Source organism: Salvelinus alpinus, chromosome 36 (assembly GCF_045679555.1).
Source record: "Salvelinus alpinus chromosome 36, SLU_Salpinus.1, whole genome shotgun sequence".
NCBI lineage: Eukaryota > Metazoa > Chordata > Actinopteri > Salmoniformes > Salmonidae > Salvelinus > Salvelinus alpinus.
In genome coordinates, this window is record NC_092121.1 from 12,686,903 (window position 1) to 12,708,669 (window position 21,767).

Below are 21,767 nucleotides of genomic sequence, written 5' to 3' on the forward strand. Positions count from 1 at the left end.
TGGGTGGCAGGAAGCTTGGCCCCAGTGATGTACTGGGCCGTATGCATTACCCTCTATAGTGTCTTGCGGTCGGAGGCCGAGCAGTTGCCATACTAGGCAGTGATGCAACCTGTTAGGATGCTCTCGATGGTGCAGCTGTAGAACCTTTTGAGGATCTGAGGACCCATGACAAATCTTTTCATTCTCCTGAGGGGGAATAGGTTTGGTCGTGCCCTCTTCACGACTGTTTTAGTGTGCTTGAACCAGGCAGGTAGCCTAGTGGTTAGAGCATTGGGCCAGTAACCGAAAGGTTGCTAAGGAAAAAATCTGTCGTTCTGCCCCTGAACAAGGCAGTTAACCTTCTGTTCCTAGGCCGTCATTGTAAATACTAATTTGTTCTTAGCTGACTTGCCTAGCTAAAATAATAATACTTTTTTAAAAAGTTAGTTTGTTGGTGGTGTGGACACCAAGGAACTTGAAGCTCTCAACCTGCTCCACTGCAGCCCCGTCGATGAGAATGGGGGCGTGCCCGGTCCTCTTTTTCCTGTAGTCCACAATCATCTCCTTTGTCTTGATCACATTGAGAGAGGTTGTTGTCCTGGCACCACACGGCCAGGTCTCTGACCTCCTCCCTATAGGCTGTCTCGTCGTTTTCGGTGATCACTGTTGTCATCTGCAAACTTTATTATTTTTTTTATTTTTTATTTTAATTTTATCCCCCTTTCTCCCCAATTTTCGTGGTATCCAATCGCTAGTAATTACTATCTTGTCTCATCGCTACAACTCCCGTACGGGCTCGGGAGAGACGAAGGTCGAAAGCCATGCGTCCTCCGAAGCACAACCCAACCAAGCCGCACTGCTTCTTAACACAGCGCGCCTCCAACCCGGAAGCCAGCCGCACCAATGTGTCGGAGGAAACACTGTGCACCCGCCCCCCTCGGTTAGCGCGCACTGCGCCCGGCCCGCCACAGGAGTCGCTGGAGCGCGATTAGACAAGGACATCCCTACCGGCCAAACCCTCCCTAACCCGGACGACGCTAGGCCAATTGTGCGTCGCCCCACGGACCTCCCGGCCGCGGCCGGCTGCGACAGAGCCTGGGCGCGAACCCAGAGACTCTGGTGGTGCAGCTAGCACTGCGATGCAGTGCTCTAGACCACTGCGCCACCCGGTAGGCCCTCATCTGCAAACCTAATGATGGTTTTGGAGTCGTGCCTGGCCGTGCAGTCATGAGTGAACAGGGAGTACAGGGGGGGACTGAGCACACACCCCTGAGAGGCCCCTGTGTTGAGGATCAGCATGGCGGATGTGTTGTTACCTACCCTTACTACCTGCGGGAGGCCCGTCAGGATGTTCAGGATCCAGTTGCAGAGGGAGGTGTTTAGTCCCAGGGTCTTTAGCTTATTGATGAGCTTTGAGGGCACTATGGTGTTGAACGCTGAGCTGTAGTCAATGAATAGCATTCTCACATAGGTGTTCCTTTTGTCCAGGTGGGAAAGGGCAGTGTGGAGTGCAATAGTTTGCATCATCTGTAGATCTGTTAGGGTGGTATGCAAATTGGAGTGGGTCTAGGGTTTCTGGGATAATGGTGTTGTGAGCAATGACCAGCCTTTCAAAGCACTTCATGGCTACAGATGTGAGTGCTATGGGTCGGTAGTCATTTAGGCAGGTTACCTTAGTGTTCTTGGGCACAGGGACTATGGTGGTCAGCTTAAGATGTTGGTATTACAGACTCCGACAGGGAGAGGTTGAAAATGTCCTTGAAGATACTTGCCAGTTGGTCAGTGCATGCTCGCAGTACACGTCATGTTAATCTGTCTGGTCTTGCGGCCTTATGAATCTTGCCATGTTTAAAGATCTTACTCACATCGGCTGCGGAGAGCGTGATCGCATAATCTTCCGGAACAACTGGTGCTCTCATGCATGTTTCAATGTTATTTGCCTCGAAGCGAGCATAGAAGTAGTTTAGCTTGTCTGGTAGGCTTGTGTCACTAGGCAGCTCTCGGCTGTGCTTCCCTTTGTAGTCTGTAATGGTTTGCAAGCCCTGCCACATCCAACGAGCGTCAGAGCCGGTGTAGTCTGATTCGATATTAGTCCTGTATTGATGCTTTGCCTTTTTGATGGTTCATCGGAGGGCATAGCGGGATTTCTTACAAGCTTCCGGGTTAGAGTCCCGCTCCTTGAAAGAGGTAGCTCTAGCTTTTAGCTCAGCGTATGTTGCCTTCTGGTTGGGGTATGTACGTACGGTCACTGTGGGGACGACGTCATCGATGCACTTATTGATGAAGCCAATGACTGATGGTGTACTCCTCAATGCCATCGGAGGAATCCTGGAACATATTCCAGTCTGTGCTAGCAAAACAGTCCTGTAGCTTAGCATCTGCTTCATCTGACCACTTTTTTATTGATCTAGTCCCTGGTGCTTCCTATTTTAATTTTTGCTTGTAAGTGGAATCAGGAGGATAGAGTTATGGTCAGATTTGCCAAATGGAGGGAGAGCATTCTCTCTGTTTATTGTGGGAGTATAGGAAATAATATGAGCTACAATCCTTTGGCCTTCGGGACTTTGTGGTGGTAGCTGGGGAATAGGCCGCCACAGTTCCTCATCCAATTGGAGGCCGTGTTCTGTTGGACGTCACCAAAATTAATCTAGGGATAGATGATTGTTGTGATTATGTTCTGCCCAACATAACTCAGTCCAGTTGCAAGCCTGGAAGTGATGATGGGACAACTGTCATATCAAATATGACAGTATGTCAGCTTATAAATACAGCCCTAGCCTGTGGCATCTTGTAAACTGGGGACATTGTGAAATGGTGGATTGAATGACTGTATAGAAAGCTTTGATCATCACACACACGCCACTGACAGGAGAGGAGTGATTCAGTGAGGGTCATTGCTCAGCGGGAGCAGGGGAGCACTAGGTAGGGATGTTCTGGTCTGCTGTCCTTCTACACGCCTCAGGAGCAGAGCAGGGGCAGCCACCCACACTGGGCTCTGAACGAGAAGCTCTCTGCTCTCATTCCATATATCCTCTCTTTCTTTACCTCTACCTCGCTCCCTCCCCTTTCCCTCTAGCTTGTCTATTTTTCTCCTCTCCTCTCTCTTTCCCTCCTCCTCCAACCACCTCCTCCTCCATCTCTACCTCCTGCCTCTCTCGTCTCCGTCTGCTCTCTTTCATCCTATGTAGTCAAGCTCACTTTCAAATGGCTCTGATCTCCTGGTTCAAATGCACTAGATTACTCCAACTGACAGAGAGACTACCTTATGAGCCTTGACATTCTGTTCTGCAGAAACGCACGCCTTCCTCCCACTTTCCTTCTCTCTCTCTCTCTCCCAGCACATCTCTCACATAGCAATGACTATTAAAATTACATAAAACACAAACCCAACTCCACCTAAGCAACGTGGTAGAGTGTGAAAATGTCTCCATAGCTCCACGTCAAGCCCTATGAGCTATGGCAATGGCTACCCGCATGGACATTTATCATTGATTATGTTTTAAATATGTACAGTACCAGTCAAAAGTTTGGAAACACCTACTCATTCAAGGGTTTTTCTTTATTTTTTACTATTTTCTACATTTTAGAATAATAGTGAAGACATCAAAACTATAACATAACACATATGGAATCATGTAGTAACCAAAAAAGTGTTTTACATTTGAGATTCTTCAAATAGCCACCCTTTGCCTTGATGACAGCTTTGCACACTCTTGGCATTCTCCCAACCAGCTTCATGAGGCAGTCACCTGGAATGCATTTCAATTAACAGGTTTGCCTTGTTAAGTTAATTTGTGGAATGTCTTTCCTTTTTAATCCATTTGAGCCAATCAGTTATGTTGTGACAAGGTAGGGGTGGTATATAGAAGATAGCCCTATTTGGTAAAAGACAAAGTCCATATTGTGGCAAGAACAGCTCAAATAAGCAAAGCGAAACGACAGTCCATCATTACTTTTAAGACATGAAGGTCAGTCAATACGGAAAATGTCAAGAACTTTGATACGTTTCTTCAAGTGCAGTTGCAAAAACCATCAAGCGCTATGATGAAACTGGCTCTCACGAGGACCACCACAGGAAAGGAAGACTCAGAGTTTCCTCTGCTGCAGAGGATCATATATTATTATTTGTATTATTGTTTCACTTGTCTTTTTGACCTGCACTGTTGGAGCTCTGAGCTTAAGAATTTCACTTTACCCTGCAATTACATCTGCGACCCTGTGCGTGTGACTAATAAACTCATCTAAAATCTAAGTCTAATACAGCTGCTCGCCCACACCAAGATCCCCGCAAACCACCGTAAATATGAGATCCCACTCGCCACATGCCTGCTACAGTTTTAGCTGTATTGCAGTGGAAAGGTAGTAGTCTGGGAGGGATCGTTGCCATAGGTGAAACAGATCACGGGTTGCAGTTTAGGTGAGTGGTGGGTAGAACTTATTTTCTTCCACTTAATTGTTGTTAGCACCAGCTAGCCCAGTGGTTCACAACTTTGTGGTATGCAGGGTTTTATTGAAGCCCGTTAAAAAAACAGGATTACACTCTTTTCCTGACAGGAAGGAAGGAGGTGCGTTGTCAGTCCCTCTCTGTAGCACAAGGTTATCTCTGTCATTCTCCATAAAGCTCTTATCCTAAAGCTAAAAACTCTTTACTGCATTTATCTTCCTACTCTTTTTTTTTCTCCCTATTGAGAGACAGTGGGTTTTGGGACAACTGGAAGAGCTCCAGACTTGGGTATATTGTTAACAGAGAGGGGAACAACTAAACAAACTATCTGGAAAAGGGGTCGTCCGAGGAAGGAAGTGTGTTTGGTGTGTATGAGGTCACACGCTTTCACACAGGCTCACACACACATACACTCTACCACGCTATAGCTACACACATTAGTTCACATTAGTCTGGGACACTGACAGTTTTAAACCACTTCTGTTTGCTTGGGGTTGGATCTCAAATGGGTCTGGTTCGTAGTGGATCTCAATGGTGAGGTATGGAACTGATATGTTTGTCTATTTCCAAGGGTGTCTGTCGTTAGCATTAGCAATTTAGCATTCAGGTTTAGGCGGTTCAGTGGTTCCTGGCTTTGTTTGACTAACTCTGTTTTTCTTCTCTCATCTGTTGCACCGATTTACCACACATACACACGCACACATTAGCCACGAGTTCGGCCCACCTGGAGGACCTGGCCTACCTGGATGAGCAGAGACACACTCCCCTGAGGACCTCCCTCAGGATGCCCCGTCAGAACTCTGGGGCTGGGCGCTCCGGACACGACCTCAGAGGTAGGCCTCATATCACTCTGGGTGGGGGTGTGGGGGATAAGTGGGCTGGTTTAGGATCTGAGTGGGCTTGTTTAGGATCTGAGTGTGTGGGATACTGGTGGGGGGGAGTGTAGATGGATGAGGAAATGGGGGTGGGGGCATTTTGGGGTGTGGGTCAGGGAGTGGAGGTCGGGTGATTTAGGGACTGGGGTTGTGAGGGGTAATTTTGTGGTGTGTGCTAAATCTGCTTCATCTTCCTATTTACTCCCACTCTACCTTGACCATGCCCAAAATCTGTCTAGGGGTGTGTGTGTGTTTGAGAGAGAGATTGTGTGTGTCTTGGAGTAAGTATGATTTGTGAGTGAGTGTATATCTTTGTAGACATACTTGGTGCACTCTGTCCCTCTAAACCCCTATCCCTGCCTGGTATTGGGTGATGCAACCCTCCCTTTGGGCCTGGTACACCACACACACACACGCGCACACACCCTGGTACACCTTAATCCGTCTCCCCTCCCAGATCAATGTTATCGACCTTCGCTCCTCACCACTCCCTGGCTCATCTGTCACTGCAGGGGTCCTGTCTGAGGTCCCATCACTCATGGCCAAGGCTTTATAAGGCTTAAATCACACTCACACTAGCAAAGACACACACACTGAACACACAATGAACACGCACAAACAGACTTGCACATGCACACACACACACAAACGCACACACCCTATCTTTCTCCAATTCTCTATACCTCTCCCTCTATTCCTCCCTCTCTATTCCCTACGCTCTCTCTGACTGTATTTTTAGCCCCCTGCCTGCCACACTATCATGCTTACTACAGCACTTTCTCCCTAAGATCAGACCACACCGGGAATGAAAACTCATACAGAGATATCACGTTACCTTTGCCTTTCTTACTCCTCAGTACAGAACTACTGGACATGCACATTCTCACAACCTCGGCTCTGAGGCATGTACAGAAAACATGGGTTCCAAGAACAAGAAATATGCTCAAACGATATTTGTACGTGTCTGAGGCTTCATCCTAGGATCAGGGATGAAACATTGGGTGTGGCTCCCCACCACCCTGCTCCCTCCCTCTCACCATCCCCTCTCCTCTGCTAGCTAGCTGCACCAACCCTCCCATCCATCTTCCCCTTTCTCCTCCTCTTCCCCTGCCCTTCCATTTCTCTCTCTCTCTTTCTCATGCTTTGTCTCTCTCTCCTCTCTTGCGTTGTCTCTCTCCTCTGTCCTCTGCCTCAGCTTCTGCTTACAGCCATGCCTGGCAATCTAACTCACGTAAGTGATGCTCCTCTCTTTCTCTTCTCCCATTATAAGGCATTATACTGTTCTACATCAGTTAATGCCACGTTATAATGATGTGCTTATTAAACTAGTGGTGCTGTATTAGTAGGAGTACAATATCCCTCTACTACAATATGTTATCTAATCCCCTGTCCCCCGCTCTGCTAACCATATGTACTTGGTATATATGTATATATTATGTATCCATACACTAAGTAATTCTGTTTCATTATGTAGTTCTTAGTATGAAGCCCAATGGTGGCGTTCACCTATGGTGTGTGTTACTTTGATGAACATCCCCCTCTATGGGTGACAAGCTGACGTTGCACTGAGGAAATGACAATGACAGTGCAGTGGACTCTACACATCAAGTCCTGTGTCTTTTTCCTCACCTATAATCTGTCCCCTTCCCCTCTCTCTCCAGTACGCTTTGCCCCCTACCGCCCCCCGGATATCGCCCTCAAGCCCCTTCTGTTCGAGGTGCCCAGCCTGACAGCTGATTCGCTCTTCACCGGGAGGGAGTGGCTCTTCCAGGAAGTGGACGCCCGTCTTCACAGCGACGACTCGGCAGCCAATCGAGGTGTGGTTGTCGTGGGCAACGTGGGCTTCGGCAAGACTGCCATCATCTCCCGTCTGGTGGCACTCAGCTGCCACGGCAATCGCATGAGGCAGATCGCCTCGGACAGCCCCCACGCCTCGCCCAAACGTACGCTTATACCGTCCTACAGGAGTGTGTGTGTATAACAATGATCCATGCTGGCTGCTGCTAGAAGAGCCTGTTGTACTGGGCAGTGGTGGAAAAAGTACCCAATTGTCATACTTGAGTAAAGGTATAGATACCTTAATAGAAAGTGAAAGTCACCCAGTAAAATACTCCTTGAGTAAAAGTATTTGGTTCTAAATATACTTAAGTATCAAAGGTAAATGGAATTGGTAAAATATACATAAGTAAAAGTATAAATAATTTCAAATTCCTTATATTAAGCAAACCATATGGTACCATTTTCTTGTTTTTAAAATGTAGATAGCCAGGGGTACACTCAGACATAATTTACAAACGATGCATTTGTGTTTAGTGAGTCTGCCAGATCAGAGGCAGTAGGGATGACCATGTGTTCTCTTGATAAGCGTGTGAATTTGACAATTTTCCTGTCCTGCTAAGCATTCAGCATGTAACGAATACTTTTGGGTGTCAGGGAAAATGTATGGAGTAAAAAGTATATTCTTTTTGGGGGGGGAATAGTGGTAGTGGAGTAAAAGTTGTCAAAAATATGAATAGTAAAGTACAGATACCCCCAAAAAATACTTAAGTAGTATTTTAAAGTAATTTTACACCACTGGTACTGGGCATGTGTCTTAAGATGCGTATAAAAAGTATCCTTGTGTCTGTGTAAATAATGCACACAGTAGATGCACTCAACTTGATCTATAAATGTACTTCTCCCTTTTTCTGTCCCCTCACTTGCTCTCTTCCCTCCTTTCTCTCTCTCCCCCCCTCTCTCTCACACTCTCTCTCTCTCTCTCTCTCTCAGATGGGGAGACCCTGCCCCTCACCCAGCCCCAGCACTCCCATGGCACCCTGGGGGGCAGCTGCCCTGGCACGCCCGAGATGAGGAGACGCCAGGAGGAGGCTTTACGGCGGCTCGCCTCACAGGTACAGTACAACTACACCACCACACCACGGCTGCATCTCAGTAGTCTTAAGTACCATTCAAAACCCCCTGACCAGCTGGGTGAATCCTTGCTAAGAGGTACATGTCTGGTTTACACCATGTTCTATTTTTATTTAAATGTTCTACAACGGTGTGCCTTACTGAACGTGGCCCGGATTCAACTAATTAACTGGTCATTGAGACATTGCTAAGGGGGAAGGTGTGTTGATGCTGGTCTGAAGTCAAAGCCTGCACATCTGCTCCTTTGTTCTTCAGCAGCTCTTTCCTACAGTGTCCGGTCTGGTAGCTGTCTCTGCCCTCTGACCTCCTTGTGGCCTTGTCCTCTCCCTTCTCACTCTATTATTCATTCTCTCTATCCGCTGCCGATCTTCTCTCATTCTCTCTATCCGCTGCCGCTCTTCTCTCATTCTCTCTATCCGCTGCCGCTCTTCTCTCATTCTCTCTATCCGCTGCCGCTCTTCTCTCATTCTCTCTATCCGCTGCCGCTCTTCTCTCATTCTCTCTATCCGCTGCCGCTCTTCTCTCATTCTCTCTATCCGCTGCCGCTCTTCTCTCATTCTCTCCATCCGCTGCCGCTCTTCTCTCATTCTCTCCGTTATCTGCATTCCGTTCGTTCTACATCCTTTTCTCTCTCCTTTTCTCTCTCCCTATGTCCTTAACCCATCCTGTCTAGCAACACTGATGCTAATGTCTTCCTTTATTCACTTAGCACTCTCTCTCTCCCTCTTCCTTCCTCCATCCACTGTCAACTCCTGCCATCCAATCTGGCTCTTCACGCCATCGCTCTTTTTCTCTCTCTGTCTATCTCTCTCTCCATTCCATTTTCATGACTGGTGGTGTTGTGCAGACACAGCAGAAAAACAAAGGAAGCTCTCACTCCCCCCTCTCTGTCTCTTGTTGACTCTGTCTCTCTGTGCTATGGCCTAATGAAATATGCATAGGCCCAGGGAGCACTGTTCCAGCCGAGCCATTAGATCCCCTTAGCGGCCACATGCATTCTTAATGATAGCCTGCTCCAGTGGTTGACCCACACACACACTTTCTACACATACTTTACACTCACACTTTACACACACACCCACACTACACACAACTCTACCACACACAAGCATCACAAATACTACACACATCCCTGTGGATGTCAGTGGCCAGAAGTATACGGCTATGAATCTGTGTATGATCTTCGGAGTGAAGCTCTCTAATCTAGTCTGAAATATTCCTGAGGGAAGCTTTACGTTGGAGCCAGTCTGTGAAGCCTGCTGGCTTTCTTCACCACTCTATCCAAGGCGGCGCTGTATTATACTATACATTCAACTACAGATCTAGGATCAGACTGCCTAACCTTATCCAACAAGGGGGTTCAAAATAATCTGATCCTGGACCATTTCACCACCCCCAGGGTCTTAGTGCCAGTCAACTCCTCTGACACACTAGAGACAAAGACCTGACAGTCACAACATGCTACACAGCAGTCCTCACTCTTCAATGAATAATGTAACATGGTATTGTTTTTCAACAATATTTTAATGTAGCCTCAATCAATAGCTGTGCTTCAGTCTGCTTTAACTCTCTTGTGTCATAAAGATAATAGTGGTTAGTTGGCACAGAATGTCACCTAGGCCTGTTTGGTTCGTGTTTTATTTGATTGTTACGTGCTGAAGATTCAAGACTGAATAGATTTGTGTGGGTTGATTTGCGCCCTCTTCAAGTCATTTTTTTTTTGTCACATACACGTGTTTAGCAGATGTTATTGCGTGTGTAGCGAAATGCTTGTGGATTCAGTTAAATGTACCTCTCTCTTTGGAAAAATAAAGTGGGATAATCAGAGATATCTAGATAAAATATAAAATATTTTTTCAATTTCAATGGTATCACCTATATAAAAGTAATCTTTTTTTTAAATCTCCGCCACCCCACTCACTTCCACTCTCTATCGCCCCCAGGTGGTGGCATACCACTACTGCCAGGCGGACAACGCCTACACGTGCCTGGTGCCAGAGTTTGTCCACAACGTGGCGGCTCTGCTGTGCCGGGCACCCCAGCTCATGGCCTACAGGGAGCAGCTGCTACGGGAGCCCCACCTGCAGAGCACCCTCAGTCTGCGCTCCTGTGTCCAGGACCCCCTCAATGCCTTCAGGAGGGGCGTGCTGGAGCCCCTCGACATCCTGCACAAAGGTCAGGGGTGTTCAAGGTTTTATGGAACTGCATAGGAGCTGTGCATTTGATAACTTGTTATTTTCTCTCAGGGTTTGGGCCAGGTCCATTCATGTTTTCCAAAAAAACAACAAAATGCCCCATCTCAGAAGCTAATAGTCAATTCTTTCCACTCCTTGTCCTGATAAACAACCTTGTTGTCTTTGTGTTCATCAGAGAGGAAGATAGCATGTGAGGAGGACCTGATCATTCTGGTAGACGGGCTGAATGAGGCAGAGTTCCACAAGCCGGACTACGGCGACACCATCACCTCCTTCCTGTGTAAGACCATGGAACGCTTTCCTCCCTGGCTCAAACTGGTGGTCACCGTCAGGACCTCCCTACAGGAGATCACACATCCCCTCCCGTTCCACCGTATCTCTCTTGACCGCCTGGAGGAGAATGATGCCATAGACCAGGACCTGCAGGTAGGGTCTGACATCTTTACTCTCTGAAAGTCATCTCTCACTTCAACCTCAATCATTGTAGTAAAAGTAGTCAACCGTGATTTAAAACGATTATCATCAACTATTGTGATAAAAGCAGTCTTGGTGATAGTATTACCCCCCCCCCCCCGAGTTATCATGATGCTGATCTCCTTTCTCTTCGCGACCTGCAGGGCTACCTGCTGCAGCGGATCCAGGGCAGTGCTGAGATCCAGAGCAACGTGTCTCTCAACGGGCGTCTGGACAACGCAGCCTTCGCCAAGCTGAGCACCCACCTCAAGGCCCTGAGCCGCGGCTCCTACCTCTACCTGAAGCTGACGCTGGACCTCATCGAGAAGGGCTATCTGGTGCTCAAGAGCTCCAGCTTCAAGGTGAGTCTGTGTCTCGGTCCTGGAGCTATATACTGTACGTCTCTCAAGGTTTTTGCTTGTGTTCCATACTCTGCCTGTTTGTGTGTGTTTATCTCTCTCTGTGAAAGTTCATATGATGTTTCCTTACAAAACTGACCCGAGGTGTTCCTCCATGCCCCCCCCCCCCAGGTGGTGCCGGTGAGCCTGGCTGAGGTGTACCTCCTGCAGCTCAACATGCGTTTCCCTACCCAGTCGTCCTTCGAGCGTGCCCTCCCCTTGCTCAACGTGGCCGTGGCCTCCCTCCACCCCCTCACGGACGAGCAGGCGTATGGGGCAGTGAACGCTGGTGCCGTGCGAGGCCCCGCCCTGGACTGGGAAGATTTCCAGGGGAGACTGGAGCTGCTGTCGCCCTTCCTGGTGCGGAGGAGGGACGGAACACGTATGTTCACACACCCCTCCTTCAGGGAGTGGCTCATCTGGAGGGAGGACGGGGAGAAGACCAAGTTCCTCTGTGATCCGAGGTAAGGAGGCACTGGTCCACAGAGAGGAACAAACAGACCCTCTGCAAAGCCAGCGTGTACCTGGGACATTAATGTTTACAGCTTGAATTTGTGGAGCTTTCTGTTCTTAATTTCTCTCCCTCTCTCTACATCTATCTTTCTCCACTTTCCCTCTTTTCTTCCTCCCTTCTCCTCCTCGCCATCTCTCTGTCACTGTAGGAGTGGCCACACGCTCCTGGCCTTCTGGTTCTCACGTCAGGAGGGCAAACTGAACCGGCAGCAGACCATAGAGCTGGGCCACCACATCCTCAAAGCACACATCTTCAAGGTAACGACACACCACCACCACATCACTACAGCATGCTAGCACACCTCCAACATCTGGGTCAATGGGTTCTACCCACTGTGCAGTAACACTGTTGTTGATGTTACTGTTATCTTCTCCACAGGGCCTGAGTAAGAAGGTTGGGGTCTCCTCGTCAGTCCTGCAGGGGCTGTGGGTCTCTTACAGCACAGAGGGGCTCTCCACTGCTCTGGCCTCACTGAGGAACCTTTACACACCCAACATCAAGGTACTGGACACACTCACACCAGCAGTGGCCTAACCAAAGCACTATTGCATTAAATGTTTAGTGTATTGGTTATATGTCTGACACTCCTCCCTCTAGGTGAGCCGTTTGTTGGTCCTAGGCGGCGCCAACGTTAACTACCGTTCTGAGGTTCTGAACAACGCCCCATTGCTGTGTGTCCACGCCCACCTGGGCTACGCGGAGACAGCCGGCCTGCTGCTGGAGAACGGAGCACACGTAGACGGGGAGTCCGACAGCGGCCTCACCCCGCTGGGCTACGCCGCCGCCGCTGGACACCTGTCCATCGTCACTGCGCTCTGCGCCTGCAAGGCCAAGGTCAGGGACCAACCACCACTACTGTGCATACTGTCACTTTGGCAGTTGAGGTTTATTACAACAGCATTATGATGCATTTACACAACATGATATAACTCTCTGGCAGCCATGTTGGCACCTACTGGGCAAAATGTACCAATAGGTCTTTTTGAACAGTGTCTGCATGTGACGTCTGTGTGTATAATGACCCTCTCTTTCCCTGTGTGTAGGTGGACCACCTGGACAGGAACGGTCAGTGTGCGCTGGTGCACGCTGCACTGCGAGGACACCTGCAGGTGGTCAAGTTCCTGATGCAGAGTGACTGGAACCCTGACGGACAGCCCCAAGGAGCCTTCACCAAGAGTCACGCTGTCCAGCAGGCCCTTATAGCAGGGGCCAGCATGGGATACACAGAGGTACACACGCATGTGCACACACACACACACACAAACACACACACACACCGTACACACACTAAGTCTGAATGTTGTCTCCTGTACAGATCTCCTCTTACCTATTGGACCTGCCAGAGAAGGATGAGGAAGAGGAGGAGCGAGCACAAATCAACAACTTTGACACACTCTGGGGAGAGACTGGTACGTGTTATTTTGGTTTGTTTGTGTATGACTGTATCAAAGTCTGTCGAATGCTTTTACCCGCACTGACTCTGTCTTCCCCCTCTCCCACTGTAGCTCTGACTGCAGCAGCAGGCAGGGGGAAGCTGGATGTGTGCAGGCTGCTGTTGGAACAAGGGGCAGCGGTGGGACAGCCTAACCGCCGGGGCATCGTGCCTCTCTTCAGCGCTGTGCGCCAAGGACATTGGCAGGTGGGTGGGCACATTTGAATTTCGCACCCATTTATTATTTCAAGTCACAAAACAATTTGAATTTGAAATATTAAAATACACTACTGGCAATGATAGAGAACAATGGTGACAAAAAATACTATCGAAGCTACATACTATTTGGTTTCTTCCTCCTCAGATAGTGGACCTGCTGTTGAACCACGGAGCTGACGTCAACATGGCAGACAAGCAGGGCCGCACGCCCCTCATGATGGCCTCCTCAGAGGGCCACCTAGGCACAGCAGAGTTCCTACTGGCACAAGGTCAGAGTTCAGTTCACCCTCAACATCACCACCACCCACTCTACTACTCTCATTGGTTCAGAGTACCTAGTGTAAAAGTGTAGGTTTGACTTCCACATGGGCAACATGTAGCAGACATAAAGTATGTGTAGTATTTAGTAATGGACAAAAACAGCTGCCAAGTGGCCATGTTATGACCCTGGCTGCCATGGAAACATGACCTTTAACCCGCTCTTGCAGGTGCGTCTCTGGCCCAGATGGACAAGGAGGGTCTGACTGCTCTGAGCTGGGCGTGTCTGAAGGGCCACATGCCATTGGTGCGCTGCCTGGTTGAGAGGGGCGCGACCACCGCCCACGCCGATAAGAGTGGACGCACCCCCCTGGACCTGGCCGCTTTCTACGGAGACTCAGAAGTGGTAAGTGGTCGCTGGTCGCCACGTTGATGACCTCCCCATGGCAGAGCAGCACGGAGAAAGTTTTCACTGTTGTTGATTGGAATAAGTACCTGAAGGTAGAATGCTCTTCTGTTCTTTCTCTCCTCCTCCTCTTCATTTTCCCCCTCAAATTTTCTTCATCCTTTAAACTCCCATATTCCCTCTCTTATCCCCCGTCCGTCCGTCTGTCTCCAGGTGCAGTATCTGGTGGACCACGGGGCGATGATAGAGCATGTGGACTACAGTGGGATGCGACCTCTGGACCGGGCCGTGGGCTGCAGGAACACCTCTGTGGTGGTGGCTCTGCTCAAGAAGGGAGCCAAGATGGGTACGAACTGACTAGAGGTCACTAGTCACACACAGATTTAAAAACACTGGTGTATAGGACTGTCTTCTAATTTTGCAATATTGTTCTACATTAGCTTCAGTGGTTTAGCTACAACTTTAGTCAGTTATAGTTCTATTTAGTATACTGGTGTTTCCCCTCGGTAGGACTATAGTGGCCATTGACTCCTAGAATGTTGTCAACTACTGCCTGAATCTCTTCCCTATGTGGTTTGGTGCTCACCAAGGCTTCGCCATGCCTTCCTCCCCAGGCACGCCATGCCATGCCTCCCCTCTGTTTCCACCATTTTTATAATGGTGGATGTGAGGCCCTTCCCTCTGCTCCTACTGCTGCTGGCATTGCTGTTGCACCTTTTTCTTTTGCTGACACACTTTTTTGGCCACAGCTTCTCACTTCTGCCTCTTTCTGTTCTTTTCTTCATCTCACTCACTCCCTCCTCCCTACTCACTCACTTTCTCACACGCACGCACACACACACACGCACACACTCTCTCTTGGTTCCTCTTATTGGGTTGGTTCCATTGTTTCCTCTCATTTCACCCACCTAACTCCCTTCTCTAACCTGTCACTCATAACCCTGGCTCCGCCCCCTCTCCGTAATCAGGATATCAGACTCTTCCCAGTCGACCCCGAGGTAACACACAGTTTGCCCTCTCTCTATATACATCTCTGCTCTCACTCTCTCGTCCTCTTTTTTTTACCCTCCTTTCTCTTTATATGTGGCTTTGTGAAGTGAGCTAACCATTCAATCATCCACTGCCAGATAAGAGATTGTGACACAAACACCACAAGGCCCACAGTCCATGCATTCCCCCTGCTGGTGGGAAGCCATAAATGCATGTGTGAACCCCCTCTGCTCTGGCATGGCTTGTGCTTCCCTGTCCCCCTTACACATAGCATGCAGAATAACACAGAATAACTCTGGCTAATAATAAGATATTATTGTGTATTCATGTTGGGTGAGATTGGCATTGGTGCATAAATAAATTGATCGTTTTCCCAGTGGCTTTACTAGAGATTAAGTTATTGATTCTGTACTTGAGTCAGATCCTTCCTGCACCAGGTATGACATCAATATCTATGTATCCATCTGTTAGCTGAGCGCTTAAATGGCACATGCAGGGGCAAAGAAACCCCAAACCTGTCTGTGTCAGTAAGTCACGCCATATTTATCTTGGGTAGAGCTTCATCATCATCTCGACCTGTCAACTGGTTTCGCTCCACTCCGAGGTGAAGTTGCCCCTACATCTAGAATCAGTTTGCTCTCTCCAAATGCTAACGTAAACCATTACTGGAGGGGAAAAACAAAACAGACCTTAGATCAGCGTCTAGGGGCAACTTCACCCTACTCCTTTCTCTCTTGTACTTCTCATTGTCGGTCCTTTTACTCTGAGACATGCCCCCTCTTCCTGTCATTGCCACCCTCCTCTCTCCTCCGGTCACTTCCCGTTACCCATCATGCCCCCTGCTGTCTTCCACCAGGTCCGGCCACCTGGGCCATGGCCACCTCCAAACCCGACATCATGATCGTCCTGCTCAGCAAGCTGATAGAGGAAGGAGATGGCTTCTACAAGGTCTGCCCTTCCTAGAATATAGCAATATAGCACAGTGGTCATTGAGGGTTACTGTTGTGGTGCCAAACCATGCTAGTCTCGCCTTTCTGAGTGTTTTTTCTTCTACCCGTCCTGTAGAAAGGTAAAGTGAAGGAGGCGGCCCAGCGGTACCAGTACGCCTTAAAGAAGTTCCCCCGCGAGGGCTTCAGCGAAGACCTCAAGACCTTCAGAGAGCTCAAGGTGTCCCTCCTCCTCAACCTGTCCCGCTGCCGGAGGAAAATGAATGTGAGTGACACCCCACTGCACCCTCCTATAGCTCCTCACCCCACCTGGCTGTGACTGGAGCTGCTTTTTTTTTGCTTACACTCAGCAGCATTACCATCTGCAAGGTTTACCAAGACATTACAATACAAAACAACTTTATTATCCCTCATTGGGATGTATGCTTGTTCATTGTGCTTACAATACAACGATATTTAGCTCTTCTGATAGATTATAAAACCGCACGTGGATTTAAGCAGTGTAAAAATATTGGTTTCAAAAGGTTGATGACAGCGATATCATTGTGCAAAAATGTACAGTAGATCAGACTTCAACATAATAGCGGAAGGTAAATCTCCCTCAACTCTAGCCTCATCTAACCTAGGCCCATATCCCTGCATCTTCCATTCCCTCTTATAGTTTGCTTGGTTTTGGTTTGTGTTTGTAGCTCTGGTAACTTTAGAGGAGGTGCAAAGGGAGGTTGGTTTGGGTCAGGGCCATAGTGGCCAGGTGAGGTTCTAATGACAGAGCAGTGCAACAGCGGTTTCTGTGTGTGTGAATGTGTGTTTGTCTTTTGTGTTTGTATGTCTCTGAAAGTCTGTGTCCTGTGTTTGTTCATATCAATGTTTTTAATTGCTCAATTTACATGGTTTCGTCATGTGCGCGTGTATTATTTTTTATTTGTCAGTGTTGTCCATTTGTCTTTCAGTTTTTTTTCTTGGGTGTCTTCTATCTGAACCCAAGTTTCCATCGATCTCATCGACTCAGTTATTCACTTCTGTTTTACTCTTTATGGTTATATGTATGGCTGATACAAGACTCCTGAATGACTCATGTTTGACTCTGTACATGGTTCTATGTACGACTCATCTATAACCTTTTTTCCATTAATCTCTTGACTCATTTTTGACTCACCTCTGACTCATTTCTGACTCATGTACCGCTCCACGCGTGTCTCTGTGAATGACTGTCGGCCCTGTTGTTGCTTGCAGGACTTTGGGATGGCTGAGGAGTTTGCTACCAAGGCGCTAGAGTTGAAATCCAAATCGTACGAGGCCTTTTACGCCAGAGCCCGCGCCAAGCGCAGCAGCAGGTAACTGTAGCGACGGGGAGAACAGGGAGGCGGAGGCCTAGCGCAGAGTGAGCTCAGCCTTAGGATCCAATTGGGCCCTCTCATGTCACATGATCACCAGGTTTCCAATGCGCTGTAGACAGATGACTACAGGGGAACATAATAGAATTCATGAGTATTTTGGCCATGTTTTTCACCCTATGTCATGTTCAGTGGTTTTTATGTCTGCTTACACATCCTGTATCCCCTTAGCCCTATGACTTGTTCATTCTCTTGCTCATTGTCATGGCAAATTTTTTTATGTTTTAGTGTAAGAGTGTACTTTGTCTGACTACTATGTGAGGACAAGTAGTTTGAACAGTTGTGGTGTTGTCATTTTGACCACATGCTACTCCCTCACGGTCTTTGGTTTCGTGCTTTGTCGTGCTCATATCTGTACCACCTCTCCTGCTCTTCCCTCATAATGCTTTCTCAATCTCCCTCTTTTCTCTCTTGATATTCCCCTCTTCACCCCCTCGTGTATCCACCTCAGGCAGTTCCACGCAGCCCTGGAGGACCTGAATGAGGCCACCCTCCTTTGCCCCAACAACCGGGAGATCCAGCGCCTGCTGCAGAGGGTGGAGGAGGAGTGTCTTCAGTTCGAGGAGCAACAGGAGCTGGACCCTCCCCCATCCCCTCCCAGAGAGCAGGCCGCGCCCCCTCCCCAGTCCCTGGAGCCCCGCCTGGAGGACATGCAGCCAGTGCAGGACCTGTTGGACGAGGACTACCTGGAGCAGGACCTGGAGAGCCTCCCCATGGGCATGACTCCCGAGCCCCGCTCAAGCCCCTCTGGCCTGCCCCTCATCCAGAGCCTGCCCCCCTCCCCGGGCCACCGCAACTCGCCCTACCTCTCCGGAGGCCCCTCCATGGTCCAGGCTTTCGAGCTGCCCCCTAGCCCCCCTTCCATGTCCTCCCCCACACGCCAAGGCTACCAGTCCACCTCCCCATCACTTTCCCCGACGCACCAGAGCTCCCACTACCGGCCCAGCCCTCCGCACACCTCCCCAGCCCACCAGGCTTCCGCTACGCCATACAACTTCAGCCCACCACCTTCGCCTCTCCGCCGGGGGCCTCAGTACCGCGCCAGCCCCACCTCAGAGAGCGGAGGAGGTCTGTACCGGCCACAGTCGGCCTCAGCCCGCTACCAGTCGGAGCAGATACCCGGCCGGCCGAAGTCTCCGCTGTCTAAGATGAGCAGCCAGCGCTCCTTCCAGCTGCCCTCCCAGCAGCAGCCTCCCCAGCAGGGCCAGTGGCTGCAGCCTGCCAAGGCCCAGATCGTACGCACCAACCAGCCCAGCTCCGCTGTGCACTCCAGTGCTGTGCTGGGCACCAGTGCCTACAGCCAGATGGCCCACTCCATGAGCACCCGCCTCCCCCCCGACCTGGCCGAGCTGAGGGACGGGGTGAATATATACCCCAGTGCCCTGGAAGGGAGGCCCACGCTGCAGGTGCAGGCCAGCCTCAGTGCAGGAGCACTGTACCAATATGGTGGGATCCAGATGGTCCCAATGGAGGATGAGCTCCCCCAGCGGCCCTCCTCAGCTTACCGGCCTGGAGGTCTGCGCTACGGCCAGGCCCCCCAGATCAGCCGCAGCCAGTCAGCAGCGTACTACCCTGTCTCACCTCAGATGGAGATGGAGTTAGAGATGGAGCACCAGGCGGCGCTGGGATCACCGGAGAACCCCCACGGCCTGCGCCGACCTGTCAGTGCCACCAGCGCAGAGCCAAAGCCACACGCCCCCACTCCCCGGCCCCTCATGCACTCCCAGAGCGTAGGCCTCCGCTTCTCCCCCTCCAACACAAGCCTGGGTGGGGTCTCTGCAGCTAATCTAGCCCCAGGCTTCCGGGGCTCCACCTCGGCCCAGCAGATGGAAATCCCTCTACAGCTGTCCTACGAGGATGGTAGCGTCTACTGCGACGACCTCTCGCCTGTGTCTCCTCCGCAGGGCAGCGACATAAGGGTGGTGGGAGGGACGTACCCAGACAAGGCACTCCGCTCCAGAAACACACCTTTCATGGGCGTTGTCGACAAGACGGCGCGGACTCACCAGTACCTGCCACCACAACCGCAGACAATAGGGCGCTCCTGGGCCATCTCTTCCCTGGACACGGTAGTGACAAGCTCCGCCACGTCTCCAGGGAACATTGGCCCCCAGCATGGCTACAGCCAACAGCCCAGCCTGGGACACATCGCCTACTACAACCGCACCAACAACGCCCACAACGGACACCTCCTGGACGAAGACTACTACCAGCCGCCAGCTAACAGCTCACGGGATGGCAGGACAGACGGCATGGGCCGTGTGAGCCAGGCGCCATCCTACCCAGACGTCAAGGTGGCCCGGACGCTGCCTGTGGCCCAGGCCTACCAGGAGAGCGAGTACATGCAGCACTCCAGGGACAGGCAGGGCCCCACGTCCCCTATCAAACCAAAGAGACCTTTCGTGGAGTCAAACGTTTAGGGAGGGACTGAGGGAGAGGACTGATAAGCCTGCAGATATTTTGATTTGCAATGACTTAGAGACAACCTCAAGGGTATGTGATGAGACTGGGAATGCAACACCTCTGCAGACAAACACATTTAAACTCTCCTCCCATGCATCTTCTTTGCCTCTGTCCTTCACAGCCATTTTCTATGGATGAATACAGGAAAACCTAAAACTGCAGTTTGCCAGGTGAATCCAAAACCTCCAGTACTCCAGAATATGTTGGCCTTCTGTTTGCAGAGTAGTTTGTATAGTCAAAGTGGAGGGGGCAGGGATGATCCACAACTTTAGGAACTAAAGCCTGTAGGAGGACTAATACCACACACCCTGACCTGGAAACCTCCAGATCTCAAGCAGGGGAGACTGCTGCCTGCCGTTTTCTCCCTGCCCCTGAATGCCTGTCCTGGGATGGTCAGACTCAAGTCCAAACTCTCAATGCCTTCTTCAGAACAACTCAATAGAAGGCCGCCCTTCACTAAGATGACCATGTTCTCTGCTGTAAATGTGACTGAAAAGAGACTTCAACATACTTGTACATAGGAAAAGCAACAAAAAAAAGAAAAGTAATATTTATCATTTAAGTTATGTTTGTAAATACATTATATATATTATTTCCATTGGATTGTATTTTTTTTTTTCGCTCAAGAAGTGACATGCAGCAGGCTTTGTGAAGCTTTTGGGAAACGGGCATTTTTTAATTTCCAATAACTTGAATGTTTCCTTTTACAGTTGAATTATCTCTACCAGACAAATCTGCAGTTATTCAAACATAACACTGTACTACATACACTTTTGGCCACTAAAGGGTCAAAGATGTTGGCAGCATGCACACATGACTTCAAATGACCGAAGTGGTCATTGAAGGACTATTTTCATCCGTCCACAAAATGCTTTCCATAAAACAATGGTTACACTTTCTTTTACAGTGCATTTTCATGAAACTAGATAAGTTTTGAAAAAATACAATGAAGAAAGTCGTGTCAAGACTAGGCTACATTACATGGTTGGACTAGATTATGATCTATCTATACAAGGTTGTCAATTGTGATGGATTTCATACAACACAATTACAGTGCAGTTTACCCACCAGTTTGGTAACGCCCTTTATCCCCTACTGGCACTTAGTATGAACAACAATCAGTTAAACAGATACTTCTCTTACAAGAACATATGAACCCCTTATCTGTGAAGTTTACATTTTTATTTACTGTAGTCTTCATTCTTGTCTTTGTTACTTTAAAATGTCAAACATTTAGGCTAACAGTTTTATTTGTATTTATTTATAATTATTTACTGTGTATTGGTGTGCTTGGTAATAGGTGGAGCCTCTGCGATCGGATTGGTTCATAAACACTCCAACCAGGAATTTGAAGGAAATTAATGAGCCAGTTGATTGGATGCACCGCTTGTTAATATCAAAGGTTAACCCTACATCTGAGCCTGTTGCAGGAGGGACTTATCCCTACAGTCAATACCCTCTCCTGTCTGGATTAACACCCAAAATAACATTTATTTTTAATAGTTCGTGTAAATAATTGTACATGCTGTGCTGCATAGAAATGCATGTTTGTTCTCTGCTTACTCCCATGCTGATATAAACATGTAATATTTGGAGAGGGAGGCAGAGTACAGGGCGCAGGAACTGATGGAACAGCCATCTTTTTTTTTTCTTGGAAGGAGAAGGCATTTTTCCTTTTTAGTTTTTTTGGGCTTGCTGAGCAGAGTTCTGTAAATTGTCTGTATATGTGAGTTGTGGTGTTTTGAAACGAGAAGATAATAAGAAACATGCGTTTTTAACCCAGTTAAGCGATTGTAAAATGTACTTATTTAAAAATGGTTACCACGTCAAAGAAAATAAATGTGGGTCGGCTCTTTTACTTTTAGCTTGTTCACACCATCAGTGGCGACG

At 49.0% G+C, this 21,767-nt stretch overlaps 1 protein-coding gene across 6 annotated transcripts in view; it reads left to right on the forward strand.

Moving 5' to 3' along the window:
• The window catches only part of LOC139564881 (protein TANC2-like), a 132,885-nt gene extending 111,144 nt beyond the window's left edge, over nucleotides 1-21,741 (forward strand). For 3 of the 6 annotated variants that reach the window (XM_071384730.1, XM_071384733.1, XM_071384734.1), the window contains 22 exons: nucleotides 5,131-5,256; nucleotides 6,494-6,529; nucleotides 6,960-7,241; nucleotides 8,068-8,189; nucleotides 10,152-10,383; nucleotides 10,579-10,823; nucleotides 11,015-11,218; nucleotides 11,387-11,718; nucleotides 11,917-12,025; nucleotides 12,147-12,269; nucleotides 12,366-12,602; nucleotides 12,812-12,997; nucleotides 13,084-13,177; nucleotides 13,274-13,407; nucleotides 13,565-13,688; nucleotides 13,908-14,083; nucleotides 14,297-14,429; nucleotides 15,052-15,081; nucleotides 15,930-16,021; nucleotides 16,139-16,285; nucleotides 17,254-17,354; nucleotides 17,866-21,741. In XM_071384730.1, the coding sequence (XP_071240831.1) occupies nucleotides 5,131-5,256; nucleotides 6,494-6,529; nucleotides 6,960-7,241; nucleotides 8,068-8,189; nucleotides 10,152-10,383; nucleotides 10,579-10,823; nucleotides 11,015-11,218; nucleotides 11,387-11,718; nucleotides 11,917-12,025; nucleotides 12,147-12,269; nucleotides 12,366-12,602; nucleotides 12,812-12,997; nucleotides 13,084-13,177; nucleotides 13,274-13,407; nucleotides 13,565-13,688; nucleotides 13,908-14,083; nucleotides 14,297-14,429; nucleotides 15,052-15,081; nucleotides 15,930-16,021; nucleotides 16,139-16,285; nucleotides 17,254-17,354; nucleotides 17,866-19,834 (5,234 nt within the window). In that variant the 3' untranslated portion in view covers nucleotides 19,835-21,741. The remainder of the gene's footprint in view (nucleotides 1-5,130; nucleotides 5,257-6,493; nucleotides 6,530-6,959; nucleotides 7,242-8,067; nucleotides 8,190-10,151; nucleotides 10,384-10,578; nucleotides 10,824-11,014; nucleotides 11,219-11,386; nucleotides 11,719-11,916; nucleotides 12,026-12,146; nucleotides 12,270-12,365; nucleotides 12,603-12,811; nucleotides 12,998-13,083; nucleotides 13,178-13,273; nucleotides 13,408-13,564; nucleotides 13,689-13,907; nucleotides 14,084-14,296; nucleotides 14,430-15,051; nucleotides 15,082-15,929; nucleotides 16,022-16,138; nucleotides 16,286-17,253; nucleotides 17,355-17,865) is intronic. The other 3 variants (XM_071384732.1, XM_071384731.1, XM_071384735.1) reach the window with 3 other exon arrangements.
• The last annotated feature ends 26 nt before the right edge of the window (nucleotides 21,742-21,767 follow it).